The sequence below is a fragment of the Eptatretus burgeri genome, chromosome 5 (assembly GCF_056783735.1).
Source record: "Eptatretus burgeri isolate ZD-2024b chromosome 5, Ebu_testis_v1, whole genome shotgun sequence".
NCBI lineage: Eukaryota > Metazoa > Chordata > Myxini > Myxiniformes > Myxinidae > Eptatretus > Eptatretus burgeri.
Genome location: NC_140965.1, coordinates 5,901,951 through 5,925,827, shown reverse-complemented (window position 1 = coordinate 5,925,827; position 23,877 = coordinate 5,901,951). Strand labels below are relative to the sequence as shown.

Sequence of the window (23,877 nt, the reverse complement as noted above, 5' to 3'; positions counted from 1 at the left end):
TTGGAGTCAACCAATGAGAAGTGGTGTTTCCATATTCACAAGACAAATTATTCTTTCTTCTTGAAGGCCATTATGGGCCATCTGAGATGAGACAGCTGACCCAAATTCCAATAGGGATATGGTAATTCTCCTGAAGCTAGTTCAGTTTTTAGAAACTTAGAGTCCAAAATCTTCACACTGCTACTTTCAGCTGAATTAGAATGCAAAACCTGAACCCACAACCCCTCAGAATGATGTGCAGGCCCTTTATCCTCACTATGAGGGATCAATCCTTTATATAATGTGAGCAAAAGTACCTGTTTGACAAAGGGGAGATAATAATGAAGTAGAGGGAGATAGGGATGAAGGATAAGTTTATATGCCTGGTGTTGGCTTCATGGTTTGGTTGGTGGGCTTGGGATCCCAGCATCCCGAGTTCAAATCCTGCTTGGCTGTTGAATTAATACCAGGTGGGGTTGACTCTGTCTGTCATCCTTCTGCGGTCGGTAAAATGAGTGCCAGCTTGCTGGTATCCTGGGTCGGAGTGGCGACTTGTCCAGGATTGTACCCAATTGCCCTGAAGACTGCTTCGGCAGCACCAACGCTCTGCACAGAGTATGGTCCCAATGGATGGATGGATATGTTTATTCATTGGGATTTGCAAAGATGTGGGCTTGGGCTTGGGCTTGGGGTAGGAATGGTTTAATGGGGATAGAAAAGACCATGGTTTTGGATGGGGGTGAACAGCTGTGTTGAAGACCTGGAGGGAAGAATGAGATTGAAGAGATTGTGGAAATTTGGTTCCATCGGTGGGGAAAAAAGAGGAACGAATGAGTGGAGGTGAGCAGTGGATCCTGCATTTAGGTAGTTCCACCAGAAGGGTGTTGATGGTGAATGTGTGCACCTTGCAGAAACCTGAAACCTGCCGATGATGGGAAAGTGATAGGTCCATAGACTCAGCTTCATCGTAGGACATTCCAATAGTCTTGGAGGCCTTCATTTCTGTGGCATCAAGCCGAGCAAAGTGTAAGGCAATGGTCACACCCCAGAGGGGAGAGCAGTACTCCGTTGATATTCCATCAAACATATTGATATATTCATCTTCGATCAAATCGATTGTTCTTCTATGAAATGTATTGATGTCATATCAAACAATAGCACACCTGACACTAGTTTTGCTTGAAATATATTTGGACAGGAGGGGTGCATATTATACTGACTCATGAGAAATATTGGTTTAATTATTCACAGCCCGGTACCTTTTCATTGCTGGAATGGAATAATAATAATAATCTCATTAATAATATTATAATACCATGTCATGGCTCTTATAAAACCCAGTAATGTGTAAAATGTGCTAACGTTATGGGTTGTTCGCTTGCAGGGAGTGAGGAAATTTACCATTAATTTTTCATACACAACATAACTGGATCTCATTACTCTGACGTCACTACGAATGTCACCAAAAGACTAAAACCATCCGATGTGGAACTCCTGCAACACAAAACTGTTGCACGTGATCTCCAAACATTTATCACCTGCCATTCGGTCTGCTGTGTGCTTCTGGCATGTCTGAGAACGTTGTGAACATTCCACAATGGCTCTTCCCCGCAACACTTCAGCTCAGCTTTGTTGGAAAACACGTCACAGAAATAAACTTTCCTGCAATCTGAGGATAAAAAAAAAGCCCTTAGCAATGGTGAGTGTCATAACCTGACTTACAACCATCATGACAATCATTGTGATGATCGCAGGGAAGCTACAAAGGAACTCTGCCGATTACACAAAATGGGGCGGACAACCACCGTCATTTGCTGTACGAGCGCTGGGCTCGATGGGGTATGTGGTACAAGTATCAACCTCTCAACCTCATCAGGTTTGTTTATCGATAATTCTTCTTTCCACCACAGTCAACATCAAACATTTTTGCCCATGTCGTTGTTTTTATTCTCGTCCAGTGGCCTATATGTACCCTGATGAGATAGGTGGTGCAACATCATGGAGTATACAAGGTTTGCCAAGCTTGGATATGATATCGTTTTTACCTCCACAAAAGTATTCTTGTCATGTTGTTTCGTTGTTGAATTCCAGTGTCTGTCTGTCTTTGTCTTCGCTGTCCAATCCCTAGAGAGAGAGAGAGAGAGAGAGAGAGAGAGAGAGAGAGAGAGAGAGAGAGAGAGAGAGAGAGAGAGAGAGAGAGAGAGAGAGAGAGAGAGAGAGAGAGAGAGAGAGAGAGAGAGAGAGAGAGAGAGAGATATGGGTAGAGAGAGAGAAAGATGGGGAGAGAGAGAGAGATGGGGAGAGAGAGAGAGACACACACAGAGAGAGAGAGAGAGAGAGAGAGACACAGAGAGAGAGAGAGAGAGAGAGAGAGAGAGAGAGAGAGAAGGGTGGGAGAGAGAGAGAGAGAGAGAGAGAGAGAGAGAGAGAGAGAGAGAGAGAGAGAGAGAGAGAGAGAGACACACACAGAGAGAGAGAGAGAGAGAGAGAGAGAGAAAGAGAGAGAGAGAAGGATGGGAGAGAGAGAGAGAGAGACAGAGAGAGAGAGAGAGAGAGAGAGAGAGAGAGAGAGAGAGAGAGAGACACACACAGAGAGAGAGAGAGACACACACAGAGAGAGAGAGAGAGAGAGAGAGAGAGAGAGACAGACCGAGACCGAGACCGAGACCGAGACCGAGACCGAGACCGTGCCATCATCATTGGATGTAATATGTGAACCAACATCGGAGGACCCCTGAATTTGTTTAAACCTCGACTTTAAGGCACTAGAATGGGGCAAAGCAATCAAAGACCCACAACTAATCTTTAGAGGCATGTTAAAGTTGCCCAAGGTGTGAAAGAGGACGAGATCCTCCAAGCTTGCAGTCCACTCTGGTGCCATTGGCAAATGATGCGCATCAGGGATTTTACACTGTTGAGTTCCTGAATGACTCAGCTGTGTCCACAGTCTTTCCAACCTTTCAACACAATCTCATCGGAGCTCCACACAGACCGGAAACATAAAATAGAAATCCTCAATCCCTCTTTTGCGTTCAGACAGAGAAGCCTTTAACATTGGTAGATATTTTCAGTCCTTAGTGAAACCATACAAGAAACTCACAAACTGAAACCCTTTTCCTTTTCTACTTTTTATTTTATGGATTGTATCTGTGTATTGCAATTACATTTTGAATGTATGTTTTGATAACTTGCCATATGTATATGTGTCAGTTTTCTATCGTTTCACATCAAGCACCTCGGGCCTCCATCTACCTCCAGCCCGCCCAAGTCCCATGCACTCTTTCAGAATCGCACACCCGATTGCTCTCGGCAGTTTTAAGAAAACTCATCTCTGTTCCTTCATCCGTCTATTGACCAGTCTGTAAAAGGAACTGGCTGCCTGTATCTGTTGTCTCATTCCTCTCCCTCCAGCTCCACTCCCTCAATAGTGCTGCCCATCATCACCTCGTGCATTCTCCCATACCCACCTCTTCTCCCTTCCACGCTTGCTGGCACACCCCTCCAGCTCACCCTTTTATTCTGCAACGAATCCACTCATCTGTGATGCCTTTGTCCTCCCTGGTCCCCTTTGATCCTCTGTCAACCTGTGGACTTGATGTCCTCTGACATTTAGTTCTTTCATGAGTCTTGATTTGTATATACAAAAACAAAGGAGGCTGGGAGAAGGAGGAACGTGGCAATTTTGGGTCAAAGTGCCACCATTATACGCATAAATAATATATCGATGGCCCCTCTGGTTGAACAACGTTTGGGAAATCTTGTTGCTTGTGCACTTCCAGGAGGTATTTCGGTGAAAAGATTGCTCTCTACTTCGCATGGATTGGCTGGTACACGGGCATGCTGATTCCTGCCTCCGCCATTGGCTTTGCCGTTTTCCTCTACGGCTGTTTCACCATGAATACAAGCACCGTTAGGTGACCTCATGTGATTCTTTGCTGCCATTTCACTATCATTTTATGTGTTTATCTCTCTTTGTACCTTGAATGTCAACGTCACAATCCCCAACGTTTTGCCTTATGTCACAGCCAAGAGATCTGCCATTCCAAGCTTATCATGTGTCCCATGTGTAATGGGAAATGCAATTACTGGAAGTTGTCTGACAGCTGCATCTATTCAAAGGTAACAGATCATTGGGAATTTTAATGCGTTATTGAAACACTGCAGAATTTAAAACGTATATCGAACATTCCTGTTCACGACAGCAAGAGTATACACTAAATTATTTTTTTCATTAGATCATGTGTGCTACAAGAATCCTCTATCTACTGGTATATTTGTGCAAACAATACTGGTATTTTAAATAATCAAGATGTGACTTCATGGTTTGTTGAACTTCATGGTTGTTGGGGTGGGATGATTTAACACTGCCCCCTCCACATAAAGGAGAATCTTCCCACACTTTACTCGATTGAGCTTGCCTGCCATTAGCAAATTTCTGCAATCTTTCCCATTTTGCTCGAACAGCACCAATTACCTATGTGCACGAGCGATCATATATAAACATGCTCAATGTCTGTGCTGTCTGTATAATCTGCCTGTGTAATCACAATCTCAAAGATGGCGTGCTGCATGATGCACTGCCTCCGATTGGCACTGCACCGAATGCCAAGTTCGTACATAATCAGATGCATTTCGACATGGAACCAAACTCTAATTATGACTTAAAGTTGTGCTTCTGACATTTGATCACAGTTGTGACATTCCACAATGGCTTTGACTTGAGATCACCGTTATGACATGGGATCCCATTTATGACATGGGTTCACAACTGTGGCACGGGATTAGGGCCACACCACAGGATCATATTTGTGACAGTTCACCAGCTTGAACTTGCAAACATGTATAACATATTGTCGTGTCCATGCCAGTTAAGACCAACCTGGATGGATTGCTGAACAGTTTCTACCTTGGAGGCGAACGCATGATCCTTGGAGATTATAGCACACGCAGGATGGAGGGCGGCAAAGGCATTTACCAGATGGAAGCACAAGGGTTTATACTCGAACCCACAACGAACAGACAGACACAAGCAAATTTAATCAACAACGGTTTAATCCATCCATCCATCCGTCCATCCATTAGGACCACACTCTATGCAAAGCGTTGGTGCTGCCTAAGCAGTCTCCTTGGCTCTCGGGCACAATCCTGGATGGGTCGCCACTCCGACACAGGATACCAGCAAGCTGGCACTCATTTTGCTGACCTCAGAAGGATGACGGGCAGAGTCAACCCCACCTGGTATTAATTCAAGAGCCGAATGGGATTTGAACTGAGGATTCGAGGATCGCAAGCCCACCACCTTAACCAATAAACCAACACCAGGCATAAATATTTATGTAATAAAAATAAATCAAAGCATGAAGTAATGAAGCATGAGGTAAATTAAATGCCTAAAGTTGAGATGTCTCCACACAGTTACAAAAACAGGCAAAGGGAAAGATAAAATAAATGAAAATACTTCCCTTTATTCGGGCACTAAGCTGGGTGTCCAGAGATGATCTTTTATGAGCTTGGCAATCGAACCACGTCGTCCTGCGTGGGAAACCGCGCCCGAAAATGGCGCCAAGCCGCTCTCTGGGTCGGAAACAGACATGAGGTTATCGTGGGGCGGAATCGACGGTTATCAATGCCAAAGCTCACCAACCGCCGCGCAGCAGCTTCTCACGAGCGAACCTGCCAACCCCGCTCCTCTTACACCAGGCCCACTCACAACGATGGCCCACCTTCCTCCTCGAACACACCATTGGATAATGGTGTGTTCCTGAGAGACGTGCTCCTCTTCTTTTTCTCTCGTAAACGGATAACTTCGCTATTCAGCCAAACAGCAATGGCCAGCATCTTGCTCCAGCACGCGCGCAAATTCACACAGCATGAACAACGAGGAGAAGCCAGCCAGCGAGACCCTCCGTCTCCACCACATACCTCACCCAACTACCTGCTCTCCGATCATGCCCTCCTCACTCACGTCACACCGACCAATCATAAGCCTTAGGGGCGTGACTTGCCGACACTAAGCCAGGAAGACAGGGTTTCTTGCCTGCTCAAAATGTTCGGGTCTGTTGTTGTTGTTGTTGAAAGCATGGTTCTTTTATTTCCGGTTTTGTAAATGCAAAAACGTAGGAGAAGGTCACAGGACGCAATCACATACTGGGATGAATTAGCCTTAAGCCCTACCTAATTAACACAGCCCCCCCAACCCCAGCCCCTCCCGGTGCGAAAACACGAAGCAACTTAAGCTTATAGTTTTCCCTACTTAAATTACATCGTGATGTCTCCTGCTCGTCCACGAACTATATACTACCTTATACAATCCTACCTTCACGAAAAAAATTCCTCCATCTACCCCACAAACATAACAATATACTCAATAACAGTTCAATGATGGGAAAAATAGGTTTACATTCAATGAGGGCAATGTTTAATTTCCTGTTAACCGATTTAGTTGCTCATTTTCTTCCAGATCACTCATCTGTTTGACAACGGAGCAACAGTATTCTTTGCCATATTCATGGCCGTGTGGGGTGAGTGTATCTATCCCTACATTTGATTCCATTTGATGGCTGTCTTGTTTTATCGAGCAATGACATGGAGCATTGATCTTGCGGTGTTTCATCATTGCCTCTAATATCTCTTTCTGCTGCTCAAAGACAAAAATTGTTTAATTTTCCGTTGGTTGTGTGCTGTCAGAATGCCTTGTTATGTGTGCGTCATGTTTATCATTTGAACTCGTATCTTCCATCCTGGAGGCAAGTTGTCGATATGATACTTTCGAGTTTTATTTTCATGGAGGAGTTTGTATATTGATTGAAGGAAGGTATTTAAAATTGAATAACCGCAAGCAAACACGTTTGGCGTAATGCGATGCATGTCCGCAAAGGGAAGTGATGCTCCGTCTGCCATTGGAACGTGCATGGAAATTGATGATTGTATTTTCAGTCGGTTGACTTTGTCCATCAATGTTGGTGTGTTATATTGCCTCGAAGCTTTACCGAACGCTTTGCAGCTAAGAATCATTCTGGTGATTGATATGAAAGCACCTATTTGTCCGGCCCGACGCGGAGTACCTTTTCACAAAGGGGAATGCTCTGCAGCTATTGTTTCAACCGCAGCTATTGTTATTATGTTATGTGATACATTGTAATTATATGCCCTTCCGAATGCCTGGCCACTGGTGTACATTATGATTTGGTTGGTGGTGGCAGCACCGGTGACCTTGTGGTTCTCATGATGGCAGGTCGGCGGTTCGAACCCCGGCCCAGTCCTACCAAAGACTTTAAAAATGATATGTGCGGCGTCCTTGCTTTGACGCTCAACATTTTTAAAAGGACGGAGCATGGACAACCAACCATAGGTTGGCAACCAAACCAATGCGCAGACTTTGATGTGCCTAATGTCCTCCTCCTGCGTCGAAGTTCCTTGTTACGGAGCTCGTAGACATTGGTAATCCTTTACCACTCTGAGGAGGGACAAATACCTACCTGCATGAAGATTTGAGTCCCTCATTCATTGCTGGTAATCCTACTGCAATGAAGCAATATTTTTGGGTGTAGTCAGACCAGCTGTCCAGCCAATGGGTGTAAAGCAGAAGGTGGCGTCACGGCAGCTGAACGCTGAAATATTTGATATTTTCTAAGTCGAAAAAGTGCCTAACTCTGTGAAAAATTGATGAAACGCCTTGAAACTCAAACTTGTTCTGTAACTTATCATCATAAAACCATGTACCAAGTTTCAGTTAAATATGTTAAAGAGATATTGGAAAAAAAAAGTTGGAAAAAAAACCCCACAGGTGGAACAGTTGGACAGACGGAAAGCAAGCCTACAGTGCCCTCCGGTGAAACCGGTAGGGGACTAATAAGGCAATTCTTGAGTTGGTTGTTATCTCCATTTGTGGGTTTCAGAAGGTGAGAGGAAGTTCTCCCAGAACTCAAAATCTCCACCTCCTTTTCCGGTAAAGGATCATTATTCATGAACTAAATTGTGAAACTTCGTTGTCATATCTTCGGGAAGTCTTTCGGCCTTGGCTGCCGCCTTTGTTCGTTTCAACTGGTTCATGAATCTTTCTTCTTCACCATTAGTCCCCCAAGCTTCATGCGCAGAATACGCTTTGCAGTGGAAGATGATTCCCTTCTCCTCTAAGCTCTAGCTCTGTTCATTTAATCTTCTTCAAACTTCATCTGGAACTTAGTAGTTGTTGGTCCACCCCTCTACCCGTCCACTCCTAATAGAATCCCATTTTATACAATTCCCATGTGGAGGATTTTCCACCATGACAAAAGCACGTAAAATTCCCCGGAGAATCTCATGGGACATTCATAAAAGGGGCGTTCGCGTGACACTGATTTTGTTCAATTTTTATTTTCAATCCTGTTGGTGTTCTCGTAGTGTCATACACGAATTACAGAGTGCTGATTGATTACACTTTATATTGCTTGGAGGAGGAAATGATCTGATTGATGTCGAGCCATTGTCATTGTCATTGCATATTATGCACACACGTTGAAGGGAGATCATGTCCTGTTTGGGGTGGAGGAAAAATTAACCGACTTGGTCATGCTCCCCATGCTCCCCCCCCCCCCAACCTGAACTCCCCACCCTCCATCCCCACATTCCTCATTTCAGACTTTTAATGCTACGTGGGCCCATTGTTGAAACAATCGAGAAATGGCGTTGCTGTCAGGCACTTAGATCAGAGAGAAGACACAAATGTTCAAGAATTACTGGGAATTGCACAATACATTGTGCACTGTTTAATAGCAACAGTTAAACTTCTGAAAAATGGAGCTTATCTTTGATTTAATTTTCACTATGATGTATTTGTTCGAGATAAGTTTTGATACATCATTGTTTCAATATTGTGAGGAGCTGACAGGATGGCCGAGACCCGAGAGGCACCGCACACTTGTCTCTGAGCTGTGTGGCGTGCATTCGCATCTCGACCCAGCTATAAACTGTCATCCCGGGGTTTCGCATACAGATGCCCGTTAAGCTGGGTGTCCCGTCTGCCAGCACCGATTGTTGCTAAATGTTAAGCAGTAGGCGAGTTGTTGACGGCACCCTGAGCACATTACCAATTGCTGCCATTTTCAGTCGAACGTCAGGCCTGGCTGGATAAGTGGTTCGTGAAACTCTTGAACCAAATCCATTCCCCGGCCATCCACACAAGGAAGTGGAAATAAATCACACTTAATGAAGTTCTGCAGTAGATTTAAGTGCATTAGAAACACCCACGACCGAGGCGAGTGACCAGGGGACAGAGGGTGTCCAGGGGTGGGAGGGGAGGGGGGAGGGTGTCATGTCGATGTATGTGCATTTCTACATCGTTGAGTTCCATTCATATTCAAAGTCCTTTTCACCTTAATTATATATCTTCACTCTCACTTAGCCGATGATGCTTTAGACTCGGCCATGTTATTATCCTTTTGATTACCACTGTTATAATTGTTAATATTATCATTATACCTGGTGTTGGCTTAATGGTTAGGGTGGTGGGCTTGGGATTCAAGGGGCCTGAGTTCAAATCCCACCTGGCTGTTGAACTAATAATATCCAGGTGGGGTTGACTCCGCCTGTCATCCTTCCGAGGTCGGCAAAATGAGTGCCAGCTTGCTGGTATCCTCTGTCGGAGTGGCGGACCCGTCCAGGATTGTGCCCGATAACCAAGGAGACTGCTTAAGCAGCACCAGAGCTCTGCACAAAGTTTGGTCCTGATGGATGGATGGATTATCATTATTTTAAATATTATTTTGTAATAACGTTATTATTATTGTTGTGCTGCTGTCATTATTGCCGACATTATTTTGAACAGAAAAATGTCCAACGAAGGGGAAATGCTTGATGTCCCGCTTCTTGTTCACGTGACATGTGAATGGCGGTGTTATTAATGTTGTTATGTGGAAGGGGGTGGGATTATGCTACACCGAACACAGACTAGCTATGTAATATTATTATTACATAGCTAGTCTGTGTTAGGTGTAGTATGGTCTGTGTGGTCCGAGTAGGTTAGATTGCCCTGTAACAGGGATCGGTTGGAGTAAGTCGTTTGTTTCACGTGACGCTGAGGAGGCAGCGTATGTAATTTATAGACAGCATAGAGATTAATTACTTATCTGCAAAACCTCTTGTTTGTGGGTGGGGCTCGGTGTGGACTTCCCGTAGCGGAGGCATTCGAGGTCCGTCTAAAAAGTAACGGGACTGATTTCACAGAAATTTTATTCCAAAAAATATATTGAAATCACTGCTTGTCCCCTTCAAAATAGTTTCCCTCCAGTCTCACACACATGTCCATCCTCTTCTTCCACGCTTCGATGCACCACCGGAAGTCTTCATCTGGAATCCTCCAGAGCTCCATCGTCATGGCCCTTTTGATGGCCTCCACATCAGGAAATCGGGTCCCCTTGATCACCCTCTTCAGCTTGGGGATTAGGAAAAAATCACAAGGGGCCAAGTCTGGCGAATACGGGGGTTGCTCCAGAGTTGGCACGTTCCTCTCCGCCAGAAACTGTCGGATGCTCAGGGCACTGTGAGCAGGGGCGTTGTCATGGTGGAGCACCCAGGCATTGTTCACCCAGGCAAGCACCCAGGCACCCAGGTATCGATTCACTGTTTGACCCTGTGGTAGAAACTCGAAGTGGACGATGCCCTTGATGTCAAAAAACACGATGAGCATCACCTTGACCTTCGACTTCGACATCCTTGCTTTCTTTGGTCTTGGTGATGCCGGACTTTTCCACTGACGACTCTGCCGTTTGGTCTCAGGATCGTATTCGAATATCCACGATTCATCGCCAGAATGACCCTCCCGAGCAGGTCTGGATCGTCCTCGAAGCGCTCAATAATGTCTTGACAGACAGTGACTCTTTGCTGTTTCTGGTCCTCAGACAACAGCTTGGGGACCATCTTTGCGCACACCTTGCGCATTTCGATATTTTCAGTGATGATTCTCCAGACAGTGTCCTTGTTGATGGAAAGTTCCTCAGCAATCATCCGCACCATGAGTCGACGATCTATGCGCACCATCTGCTTCACACGCTCGATGTTGTCCACCGTTCTGCTCGTTGAAGGTCTTCCAGACCATGGATCGTCTTCAACCTCCTCGCATCCCTCTTTGAACCTCCTGTGCCATTCAAATGCATGTATGCGTGACATCGTTTCTTCCCCGTAGACTTGCTGCAGCATTGCGAAGGATTCGGAAGGTGTTTTGCCAAGCTTGGCAAGAAACTTCAGATTGGCTCTCTGCTCACGACTCATAGCACGATGACTCGGACGAGACAACGTGTAAAGCATGACCTGTAAAAAAATCACACAATGAGCGCAGTCAACCATCACCAATCATATATATTGCTGGAATGGTGTGAAAGACTGTGACGCAACCCGTTCATTGAAGTTCTGTCAGTGGAGCACACAGCAGGCTCAGTCCCGTTACTTTTTAGACGGACCTCGTACGTGTCACAGGTGTGCAACGAAGACAATTACGATCTCTCTAGCCTGTTTGTGCCAGCCATGGCAGCACAGTGGGCTGTTGAGCCCAGAAGAAAAGATGTACTTTGTTTTTATAGGGGCCAACCCCATGGGCGGGATCCGGGAGAAAGGCTCCACCAAGGAGGAAGAGTAGAACTCGGTCGTCTTGTGTGCAGGAGGGTGGAGACCAGAGAGTCCACCAGGAGAGGTTCATGCATGAGAGATCCAAGAGAGGCTCGTGTGCAAAGAGGATGGAGACCTCGCTCGGAGGAGAAGCCTCATGGGGAATTGACCCAAGCTGGGATCACCCTGTGTTTTTGGAGAGCCTGGAGGAAAAAGAACAAAAGTTACCACGTGGCCAAGTAGGAGGCCCACCCATCACTAGCCCTGCTCAATGCTGGTTCTCATCTCCCTCCTGGTCTCTAAAGCGGACACCATCGAGTCCTGCGTTCGCGCTGAGCATCGTAGAGGAAAGGGAAGTCCTACCTGCATTATTGTTGGGTTGTGAAAGCGCGATCTGTGGCACCTAGTAGGTTAGGATTTGAGCTTTTATTTCTCTTCATTGTATATCGGTTTGCTTATCCCATTCTCCTTTTTGTGTCTTTTTGACTTGCTTGGTTTGTGCCGTTGTCATCACGTCTTGTCGACACTCTTCCCTGTGCTTTTCGTTTTAAAAGAAATCTTTCAAAAAAGGTAAGAAAGCGTGTTTCAGCCATCTGCTTTCTGTATGTGTTTGCCATCGTTTTGGCTCTTTTGAACGACCTTGGGAATGGAAAAGTAAAGTAATATTGAAACATAGTGCAGTAAAAAAAAAACCTCTTGGTGACGAAAAATCCCAGCTCTGAGTAAGTCTTTATTAACGGATACTCAGTTTCATTCCATTCAGTCCACACGATATTATTATTATTATTATTCTTTAATAGCCACAGTTATTTCCACGTTCTTGTGGGGTTGGCCAGGGGAAGCTTGGCCCAAGTCTTTCATGAACCGGCTGGCTTGACCTGAGGTTCGGCTAAGTTTCGGACAGGAATTTGTAATTTGTTCAAGGTGCTCGCGATATAGCTCGCCTTCTCTTCGTGAAGGACACCGTTGGGCCTTTAACGTCCACCAACTAATGCCGGAAGATGCGACGTGGAATGCCGGTAGATTCCCCCGGCTCTCACCATGAGAAAGGCGAAATAAATGGGGCTGTTAAGGTAGTAGTAGATGTAAATGTATGAGGGTGAGAATATTTGAGGCATAGTTTGGTGTAAGGTTATAATGGACCCAACAGACAACAATGTGGAAACCTAACTGGTGCAAGCAAGGAACTTGGTCCAAATGGAGACATGCTGCATCCAACTTCTATTTGATTCCATCAGAACCACATTTCTGGAGCATGTCTTCCGAGTGAGGTAAATCTGCAAGGCCTCACCCAAAGATCACTATCTGAAGGACCACTATACAAAGCCCCTCAGCTGGGACAATGACGATGTCATTGACAACGTTCTGCAAATGGAGGTACTTGATGCTGCAGGGGAAAAACATGACGGTGCACAAGGTGCGGGTCATGGTGTGGTTAGCCGTAGTTTGTTGTGAGTCGGAGAGGTTGGTGTATCAGAGAGGACATTACAACGTGGCAGTTGGAAAGCACAAACTGAGGGGTAAGTGGAGAGGTAGGAGGAGGGTGTTTGGTGCTGCACAAATGGGACAGTGGAAAGGGTGAGTGCAGATCACCTGTCTGGGTCTGTCGTCAAAAGCAAGGCCAGCTGTAATCAGAGCCTTCACCGTTCTTCCGCCGGCAAGCTACAGCAGCAGTGGCACTGGTTGATCGGGGTCCGGTGATCCCGGATTGTGTCCTTAACGCTGTGTCACTACCAGCGCAGACCCCATGAACATCTGAGGTGGGACCATTTCTTCAAGAAAGGGTGAAGGCAAGGGACTGCGTGAGTGTTATTGTAGTTGATTGTGCTGAACCATTTTATATCCAAGCAACGTGCTCACTTTTCTTTGTTTTTATTTTGCTGAAATATAACTTTTGGAAGATCATATGTATCGTGGGATAAAATGACAGGGAAGCAAATTGACACGAAGCAAGACAGCAGAGTTTGGAATCGTGCTGGTACGCACAACCAAGTACCATTTGCTAAAAAGACATAAAAAATAGATACAAGAAAAAGAAAAAAAACGTCGAAATATAAATACCAAGCAAAAAAGAGATGAAGGACAGGAGATGATGAAAGTGGAAACGAGGAAAATACAGAATCTTAGCGTGCACAAAAACGCAATGTCAGCAAGTGCGGGTACAAGTATCATCTCTTCCTTGATTCAAGAAGTACAACTTTGTACAACTAATCGTTTTTGAGTTATTGTGCAGGCAAACGCACACACACACACACACACACACACACACACACACACACACACACACACACACACACACACACACACACACACACACCTATTAAAATTTCATATACAAGAACAACGACGATGTCAAAATTGCAGGATATGTTTTGGGTCTCTTTATGGGTTTTCTGATCCTATATACATCAGACAGTATTACAAAAATATTTCAAGTCCTTCATTCTCATTGGAAACTGCTCTGCTTCATGATTGAGGCATGTCATTGATGAACATTGGCATTATGATTTCATCAGGTCGTGACACGGAATCTCCAGGTTGTTTTCCATCTCGTAAATGTGGTTTATGTAGGTTCTGCGAGGCTTGTAGTCCTGATGATCATAGACTGCAAGAAACAAAAACAATTGAGTTTATTGACAATTTTACTTGTTACCCTGCACACGCAAAGTGAAGAGCGCGGTTAAGCAATTGGTTCACGTCCGTCCGTCCATCTTATCAGTTTTTGATTGTGGAACAACTTATTTAAATTGAATGTTTTATTTTTGAACACAAATCGGAGCATGAAGAGGAGGGCCAATTTCTCGTTTTACCGTTCGTAGGCTCTGAATTCATCCCAATCGCACGTGCGCAGAGATGAGTGAGATAATATTTCTGCTCTGTCTGCCTGTCTGGCAGTCAAACAAAATTGAATATCATTCCAAATGGGAAACATACTCTTTTTAAGGATGTTATAATGGACACATACAACAGGCACGAATTACCAATGTGATGTGTTCGAATGAGTGATGTGATAGACACTGGGTAAAATGGCGGTAAAATCCAGAATTCATTAATTTATACACCTTTAAACCTCTTTAAACCTTTATCTAAATAAAATTATGTACTTCAACACTGTAGAACACGAATTGCCTTTATAATACTTCAAAGAACCTCCAGGTTTGCAGTACTTGGATATGTTATATAGGGTGGTGTGCGAGACCGCTTCAAGAGCGCTAAACTTCTGGAATTTTTTTTAACCATCTTTAAAAATTATTATTTCATTAAAATTTAAGTTTACACTGTGTGGTGTGTCATGTTCTATGAACTCTCCAGTTGAACTTGTGTTGATTCAACAGCATTATTTTGTTCGTACATGTTTAGAATTTGGCAACTTGATACTTTCACCTCATAAATGGATGGCATTGATCAATCGGACACCAGACCCTGACCCATGACGTTTATATTCGATTGAATTCAGAATGGGATTGAAATGAATTAAATTCAAATCAAATGGAAGACCAAATAGGTACAGTTTCTGCATTGGAGTAATAGGAATGAACCAAAACAAGCAAAAAGCAAAGGTGGAGTCATCATGAGGAACCTGGATAGGATTCAGGTTTCAGGTGCTACTCCTCGACCCTCAAACCCATCCAGATGCAGCTAAGTGAATATTATTCAAAAAAGAAAATCAAAGCACCCAGATTTTAAAAAAATCAAACAATCCTGGCTGCCAGACTGTGTGTCCGATCAGGTTGAAATTTTAAACATGTATTCCCCATCACTACTAGATTATAATTGTGAAGTTTCACATTGATTGATGTCACGGTTCAAGAGAGACATTTTTCTAAAATATTTTTGTTCAATGCAATAAGGCTGCCAGACCATGTGTCCTATGACTTCATAGGTGGGGAACATTTTGTTCCTCATGAATCGGCAGTCATAGCTGTGAAGTTTTGCCTCGATTTGTTTAGCTGTTTCAGAGATTTTAGACGGTTTATTTTATTTTATTTTATTAAATATGGCTGTAAAAGCACATTACCAATGGCATCAGCATTTTTGTTTTCTTCCAATCAATTTATCCCAAGATGACCCTCAAAAATTTTCATACTGATCTGACGTAGCATTCTACTTATGCATTTGTGACGTCATAATGAAGGCACCTATGACATCATACAAAATCATACTTATTCCCCATGTGGAGGACTTGTCATGGGATAAGTTTCAATTGTTTTTCCGTGGTGCGGTTTCGGAGATATAGAGGTCCAAAGTTTTTCCTTTTTTTTCCAACATGCCTGCCACACCACGTGACCTATGATGTCATAATTATCACGAAAACATTCTTCATGAGGAGTCGCTCCTATGGTGAAAATTTTGTGTCAGTCCGCCAAGCGGTTGCAGAGAAAAATCGTACTCACGTTCTATGCGGACTAACACACAAACAGACCAACGGACCCAAAGGGTAACTCGAAAGCATCTGGAAATGCAAAGCCCATCCGCTTTGTATTTGGAGTTCTCCTTCTTCCAGATGATAAACAGTGCCTTTGACCTTTTGACCAAATTTTTAATTTGTCCTCTCCATGTTCTCATAATAATGCGTTGTTGAAAATTTGATGACAAAAGCTCAAATGGGGAAAAAAACAGTCCCAGACTCGCAGACACAGACTCGCGCGCGCGCACGCACACACACACACACACGGATAGGCTAACGATCGAAAAAGGGATGTTTTGCTCTTTTATTCCTCTTCGACAAGAGTGAGACTTATGGGAAGAACAAGATTGAACTGACGGTGAGTTATCGGGACAACAATTGGGCACAGTCTGCAAGAGGGGTGAACAAACAGGAAAAGAAAGAGAGAGGGTAAGGGTTCGCATAGTCTTTGAAACTCCTTGAAATTCCTGCAAAATGAATCCGATTCCCCTGTCAATGGATTGATGCAGTGGTAACTGAGATACACAGCATGGAGCCGTGTACAGTACTATACTGTCAGACCCCGCGATTTGCGGATTTACTCGTTGTGGATTCGTGGACCCCATGTATTCGCATGTCATAAAGTGTGAGCTATGTCGACATTTGCATAGTCTCGTTTTTTTTGTTTGTTTACAGTTCAGGACTGGTCTCTTATATCCACCTAGGAAAATGGAAATCAGCCAACATCACAGCATTACATAAAAAGGTGCAGAAAACGGATCCTCTTAACTACAGTCCAATTAGCTTCCTGTACTTCCATTCATCATAAAGGTCATGGTGGAATCCATCACTGCAGTTGACATGAAATCGTTCCTTTTCTCCAACAACCTCATCTCAGTTCATCAATTCTGATTCAGACCTGGTCACTCAACCTTGGACATGCTGCTTCTACTCTCCCAACAATGGTGGAGGCCATCAATTTCAGACATGAGATCAGGGTCATCTCTTTGCACATTTCTTAAGCTTTTGACACAGTCTGGCATCCTGCCTTGCTCTCCAAACTGTCTGCCTATGGAATCCAAGGCCAACTCCACTCTTGGATTGCTGACTTCCTCCCCTCTCGTAGCCAACATGTGACTCTCAACGGAACTCTTCCTTCTCCACTCCCTGTCAAGGCTGGAGTACCACAAGGCAGTTTTCTATGCCCCATATTATTCCTAATCTTCATCAATGATCTGACTGACTCTCTGGAAAATCCTCTTTATCTCTTTTCTGATGACTTCACTCTCTGCTGTGCCATCTCTTGTCCGAATGATAGACAGGCGGCAGCCTCTCCCCTCTCCTCGGGCCATGACAAAATCACAAACTGGTCAAACACTATTTTGCTTATGTATCCACATTGTCCACCATTTAGGTTTTCCCTTACCCCTCATCGTTGCCTGCATCCCTTGTTTGTCCATCTTTCTCCCTCCACCCCTACTGTTGTTGTTTCCCGTTTCTCCTGCTGATCCTTTGTTATGTGGTGTCTTGATCTGTTCTGTGCAATCGCTGTCCCACGAGCCTAAAATATGCCAAATTTTTTTTTTTTTTTTTACTAGTAACCTGTTAACCCATTACCAGTAAGCTGGTGCTCATTTTGCCAACCTCAGAAGGATGACAGGCTGAGACAACCCACCGAGTGGTAGTTCAACAGGCCAACAGGGGCTTGAACTCAAGATCCGCCGAGGATCTTCAGCTAAGCCAGCCACGTTAACCGTTAAGCCAACACCAGGCCTTGTGCGAACCATGAGGGAGAGAGAGAGGGGGAGGGGGAGGAAACCCTGAAAACAGCAAGTGGGTTGGGTTCGGAAGGGTTAATGGGTGTAATAAAGATCAGGGTTCAGGATGGGGGATGACATGAGGTGGTCGTGCACCACCTGATTGTACATCACCATTGTTGATAATTAATCAGCTCCAACCTGACTTTCTATAACACATACTCTTTTGACAATAAGTCCTTTGGTCACATTTATTACATCACAATAGATGCAAATAAAAGCAAGAAGCGAATACTTTGATATCGCGTGGCTGGGGCTAGTAAAAGTCGAGGTTAAGAATGATGAAACAATTTTGCAGTTATAAAATTTTAATGTAGACACGGTGAATTAGCATGCATGAGGGGAAGAGTTGTGACGTTGGACAAATTTATATTTATAGCCCTCACATCAAAGGGATGTACGTGGCCATAAGTGTGACAGAAGATGTGACAGAAGACACAGGACAGAATAGCCAATTATATCACAGCGTGATGTCGCTGCGCTGTAACAAGAAAAAGAGCAATTAGAGTACGCAGACCCTCAGCAGAACGTTTTTTTTGTGTGGTATTTGTGTACTGGTGTGTTACATAATTAATAATAGACATAACTATAACTGTCACTTTATAACTGTTGGCAGTGATAACAGGTACCAAGACATCCTGCTTTGATGAACCCCTCTTTGAACAGACATTTGATCCTGACCCATGACTTTTATTCTTATTCAATTGAATTTAGAATTGGATTAAAATAAATTCCATCAAAATCAAATGGAAGACCAAATGGGTACACTCCTACATTGGAGTCATCAGAAGGAACCCGAACAAGCAAAAATCAAAGATGATGTCATCAGGAGGAACCTGAGCAGGATTTAGGTTTCAGATGCTACTCCTCAACCCTCAAATCCATCCAGGCACAGCCAAGTGAACCTTATTCAAAAAAAAAGAAAAAAAGAACCCACATCAAAACATTAAATAATTCTGATTGCCGGACCATACGTCCGATCAGGTTGAAATTTAAAACATGTATTCCCTTTCGTTACGAGATCATAACGATGAAATTTCACATCTATTGCAAAAGCGGTTCAAGCGAAAAAAAATGTTCAAAGATTTTTGCTTTATCCAATATGGGCTTCCAAACCATGTGACATCAATTAGTCATGAATACCCTGGTATTCCCAAGGCTTGGGGAACATTTGTGTGAAGTTTACCCTCGATCTGTCCAGCCATTCTGGAAAGATTTATTATCGGTTTTAGGGTAAATCCAACATGGCTGTCAAACCATGTGACCTATGATGTCATATTTGTGAACATTTTGTTCCTCATGGATAGGCATTCAAACGTGTAAAGTTTTGGCTCGATCTGTTCAGTCATTTCTGAGAAGACTTTTTAAGATTAAAAAAACATATATATATATATATATATATATATATATATATATATATATATATATATATATATTAAGCCTGGTGTTGGCGCAGTGGTTATGGCAGCGGCTTGGGATCCAAAAGGTCCTGAGTTCAAGCCCCGTTGGGCCACTGAATTAATACACCAGGGGGTTGACTCAGCCTGTCATCCTTCCGAGGTCGGTGAAGTGAGTACCAGTGTACTGGGCCGGTGTATACCCCGGTTAAAATAGGTGTACCCGATCCCTGTGTTGTAAGAGGCGACCAGGGTTGCGTCAGGAAGGGCATCCGGCGTAAAACATGTGCCAAATCACTATGCGGATCATATGGATGATCCGCTGTGGCGACCCCTAACGGGAGCAGCCGAAAGAAGAAGAAGAAGATATATATATATATATATATATATATATATATATATATATATATATATATATATATATATATATATATATATATATATATATATATATATATATATATATATATATGGCTGCCGAATCACGTGACCAATGACGTCATCAATGTTTTGCTTTTTTTTTGTGGACCAATTTATCCCTTGATGACTCTCAAAAAATTTCATACTGATCAGATGTAGTGTTCTGCATATGCACCTATGACGTCATAGCAAAGGCACCTATGATGTCATGAAAAATTCACACTCATTCCCCATGAGTACTTTCCATGTGCCAAGTTTCAATTTTTTTCCTTGGTGCAGTTTCAGAGATACAGGGGTTCCAAAGTTTTTCCATTTTCCCAACATGGCTGCCACACCAGGTGACCTATGATGTCTTACTTATAATATAAACATTTGACATGAGTAGTCACTCCTATGGTGAAAATTTTGTCTCGATCTGACGAGCGGTTGCGGAGAAACACACAAGTTCTCTGTGGCCAAAGAACAGACAAACAAACAAATGAACCCACATGCAATACCCTCGCCAGAGTGGTGGGTAACAAAGGCTCTCTCTCTCTCTCTCTCTCTCTCTCTCTCTCTCTCTCTCTCTCTCTCTCTCTCTCTCTCTCTCTCTCTCTCTCTCTCTCTCTCTCTCTCTCGCTCTCGCTCTCGCTCTCGCTCTCGCTCTCGCTCTCGCTCTCGCTCTCGCTCTCGCTCTCGCTCTCGCTCTCGCTCTCGCTCTCGCTCTCGCTCTCTGTCTCTCTCTGTCTCTCTCTGTCTCTCTCTGTCTCTCTCTGTCTCTCTCTGTCTCTCTCTGTCTCTCTCTGTCTCTGTCTCTGTCTCTGTCTCTGTCTCTGTCTCTGTCTCTCTATTTAAAGAATTTTGGATAACAATGGAATCAAAGTCACTCTGTTCTTGTTTGAAAAGTCATCAAGCACCACTGTGAGGTCCAGCATCATCTCCAGGAACTCCTTACAGCAAGCATTGCTAATAATGTTTTTTTTTTTTTGTAATTCCAAGAGAAACTTCCTTACCGACTTCCCTCTTCCAGAATCCTTCCTTTCCACTGTACCGACCAGTTTTCTTCTTGTAGCAGATACAGCACAGCAAGAAGAGTACCAACACAACCAGGCCAATGAGGAGTACGATGAGGATCAACTGAAGGCGTTCTGAAATGAACACAGGACTGTGTCATGAATGGATAATAATCCGTGATAATGCTGAACGATGACTGAACTTGAATTGGCAGTCTTTAAATTTAAAACTTTGTATTGTGTCTCGGGGAGGATTACGACATTTCGGAGCATGTTCACATTTCACAAGCAACAATCCAGGGTTAGTCTGATACGACTCGCATGATGGTGATAACATGTGGAGGACTCCTGAGCAATTCACTTGAGAGAAATTTATTGGCTCTTTCTGATTACACAACTATTTAGTTGGTCAATTCCCAATTCATGACTCTCTCGAGACCATTGTTAGTCGATCTCGTTTTCCACTAAAAGATATGTGCATAGGTGTCCTGCTATGAGACGTCACAATTCTTTCTTCTTCCTGATATTTCTTATGAATAGAAAGAATTATTTTATATTCAATACTGAGAGCTTGTTTGCTTTTGAGCGATTGTAATTACATCTTTGTTAGTCTTCTTTGTCCTATTATCTACTCTTGAACTTGCCCTTTCTCAAGGTCCTTCTACAAACATTTTCTTACAAGGAACATGCATACGTCAACTGTGACTCATGCATCCTCGATTGATGAGTAATTACATCATTGTGTTAACCCTTGACGAAGACTCATGAGATATTCAGAAAGTTATATGAATGAGATAATATGAACGTCCAACAAACACCCTAAAAAGGGTGTATATAAAGATAAAAATATATATCTAACTAATTACTTTGTATGTAATTCTACCTTGAAAAACACATAAACTTGGTGTGCTTTGTATGTCGTTTGTAGAACACAGCCCCTCATTTATCATGGAATAAAAGGCTCATGTGTGGTAACAGCACCCTCGCTTCCTGTAACCAAATGCGTCTGTATGAAAGTCATGTACACACATGCATACGTGCAAACACACACACAAACACACACACACACACACACACACACACACACACACACAAACACACTGCTCTGATCATATCGTGCATTATCATAAAGTTGTGTGGAAATCTATCTCTTCTACCTTTATTTGTCTATCTCTATCTCTATCTCTATCCCTCTCTCCGTCCCTCCACCTCTCTACTCCCTCTTCAATTCAAGCATTTACACTTGTCCATGTTTTTACACTACCTGTCTCACCCTGTTTTTCCTACTATGTACACTGCAATTATTATTATTATTTTCTAAATTTATCACTGTATTGATCTCAGTTTTGCATCAAATTCTTGGATAGAAATAAGATCAGAAAACCAGAACGGTACTCGTACCTCCATCAGTAGAGCACGTACCTCCATCAGGCTGAACAGTTTGTTTTGTATCCCACCGACAGGCCAGATCTGCACCGGGACCTGAACCGAAATCGAATTGGCTCGTTCTCATCACCTACCCAACTCGTCCACCATGTTTTGTCATAACTCATCCACAACTTTTTGAAACGCCGCACTATATATCGTGGTTGACTCCATCTCTCAATAGAGAAGAATCACTTTAAAATAAAAATAAAAATTCTCGCATCCAGATCCGTATCTTCACCAAAATCGAATCGATTCACGTTGTCTCACACCCAACCTGTCTACCAAGTTCCGTTCAAATCCGTCCATAACTTTTTGAGATATCCTGCTCACAGACAAACAAACAGACATACTCGAGTGAAAACATAACATCCATTCACCTTTGGTGGCGGAGGTTATAAATACCCGACTTACTTGCTGTTTTATCAACACGAGCAACTGTGAGCCCAGCAGTGGTGACTGCTCCACTTGTGGTCGTGTTGTTGAAGTTTGTGGAGCCGTTTGAACTCACACTTGAGCCTGTGATCACACTTCTGCTGGTTGTGGTGTTGCCTGTTTGAGATGAAGGTTGTGTACCATTCACTGTGTGTCCTGTGTTTGCTGTAATGGTTGTTGTGACTGCTGTTTCTCGTGTTGTGGTCGTTGTGGGCCTTGTTTCTGGTGTTGTGATAGTCGTATGCTGTGTTTTCGATGTTTTGATCGTTGTGGGTGCTGTATTTGCTGTACTTGTGGTGCTTGCTGATGTGATTGTTGCATTTGCAGGATTTGTCGTAGCACGTGTTGTTGATTCCTTTGAAACACGGGGTGTCGTTGTTGATGCCTTTGAAACACGGGGTGTAGTTGTTGATGTATTTGTGGTCGTTGTGATTTTGCTTCTGTCGATTGGCAATGTAGTTGTTCTCAGCGATCCTTCGCTGCTAGCTGACGCAGTATTCTGTGGACCCGTGGTTGTGTCATCATTTGTCCAGTTGGCTGTCCACGTCTGCGCTGTTGAATTATCAAATAAAAACAATTCTGTGCTCGTTATATCTGTTGTGCTTTGAGCTGTGGCTATTTCTACACACGTGGAACAGAGCAGTACATAAAGAAACACAATGACACCCATGGCTTCCTTCTTCAAGGTTCCTTCCCTGTCACAAACAACACACGAAACATTTATTCACCAACATGCAATTAATCCATCAACCCAAAATTGTATCAAGCCACAGTAAGGAATGCTTTATCCGAAAGCTCAAACTGCATGATAGAATAGATTTGATTGTGAGTATGAGTTAGTGGTTGATCGAACTCTCGATCCAGGTAAATAGATTGGTTGTGGATTGCTGCTGTAAGTTCAAAAAAATCGCCGAAGGACACACAACTCAGATGAAAAAATCAGTTTGCTGAAACTTTTGAAGTAACTTGGACAAAGAAGAAATATATATATATATATATGTAAATATTTTTAGCCATTATTATTGAAGTTACAAAGGCAGAGAACAAAAAGTTTCAAATTTTCTAAGTGCTGCAGGTAGGAATTATACATATAAAAGGCTAGTTACAAAGTTTGAAACAAAATAAACACAGTTTAAAAAATTCATAAATAAATAGCTATTTGGAAATGTATGAGAAAGGATAAAAAAAAATCTAAAGTTGCAGCGTTGAAAGTATACTCGTTCCATATCTCAACTATAATCGGTGGAAATAATGACCAAAATGGATGAAGGATGCATTCCTGAGAACGAGTTGAATATTATGAAGAGCAACCTTACCTTTCCAGCTGATTGTTGGCTCTTTACCTGAGGCTTGAGGAGACCGCTTATATAGCCGCACCAACTTTCTCTCACCTGCAAAGGCTGGGTTGGGGTGCGACGTCACTGGCTCATCCTTTTTCCATGTCA

At 43.3% G+C, this 23,877-nt stretch overlaps 2 protein-coding genes across 4 annotated transcripts in view; one reads left to right on the top strand and one right to left on the bottom strand.

Annotated features, from left to right (window-relative positions):
- The window catches only part of ANO4 (anoctamin 4), a 213,927-nt gene that overhangs the window by 150,585 nt on the left and 39,465 nt on the right, over positions 1-23,877 (top strand). For all 3 annotated transcript variants that reach the window (XM_085880561.1, XM_085880560.1, XM_085880563.1), the window contains 4 exons: positions 1,734-1,855; positions 3,759-3,893; positions 4,005-4,098; positions 6,440-6,500. In XM_085880561.1, coding sequence (XP_085736687.1) covers positions 1,734-1,855; positions 3,759-3,893; positions 4,005-4,098; positions 6,440-6,500 — 412 coding nt within the window. The remainder of the gene's footprint in view (positions 1-1,733; positions 1,856-3,758; positions 3,894-4,004; positions 4,099-6,439; positions 6,501-23,877) is intronic.
- Positions 13,816-23,804, bottom strand: LOC147025775 (uncharacterized). Its single transcript, XM_085880559.1, has 4 exons — positions 23,749-23,804; positions 22,412-23,127; positions 20,573-20,707; positions 13,816-14,164 (listed from the first exon to the last, which is right to left on the bottom strand). Exons 2-4 carry the CDS (start codon positions 23,100-23,102, stop codon positions 14,061-14,063), a joined length of 930 nt encoding a protein of 309 aa, XP_085736685.1. The 5' UTR covers positions 23,103-23,127; positions 23,749-23,804; the 3' UTR covers positions 13,816-14,060.

What these genes read in the sequence shown, in the direction of transcription:
- LOC147025775 (XM_085880559.1), bottom strand. Translation starts at nt 23,102, where the DNA reads ATGGGTGTCATTGTGTTTCTTTATGTACTGCTCTGTTCCACGTGTGTA. An exon ending in TCGTGTTGATAAAACAGCAA is followed by an intron (nt 20,708 to 22,411) that starts GTAAGTCGGGTA and finishes TGTTCATTTCAG; the next exon opens with AACGCCTTCAGTTGATCCTC. An exon ending in ATTCTGGAAGAGGGAAGTCG is followed by an intron (nt 14,165 to 20,572) that starts GTAAGGAAGTTT and finishes TGTTTCTTGCAG; the next exon opens with TCTATGATCATCAGGACTAC.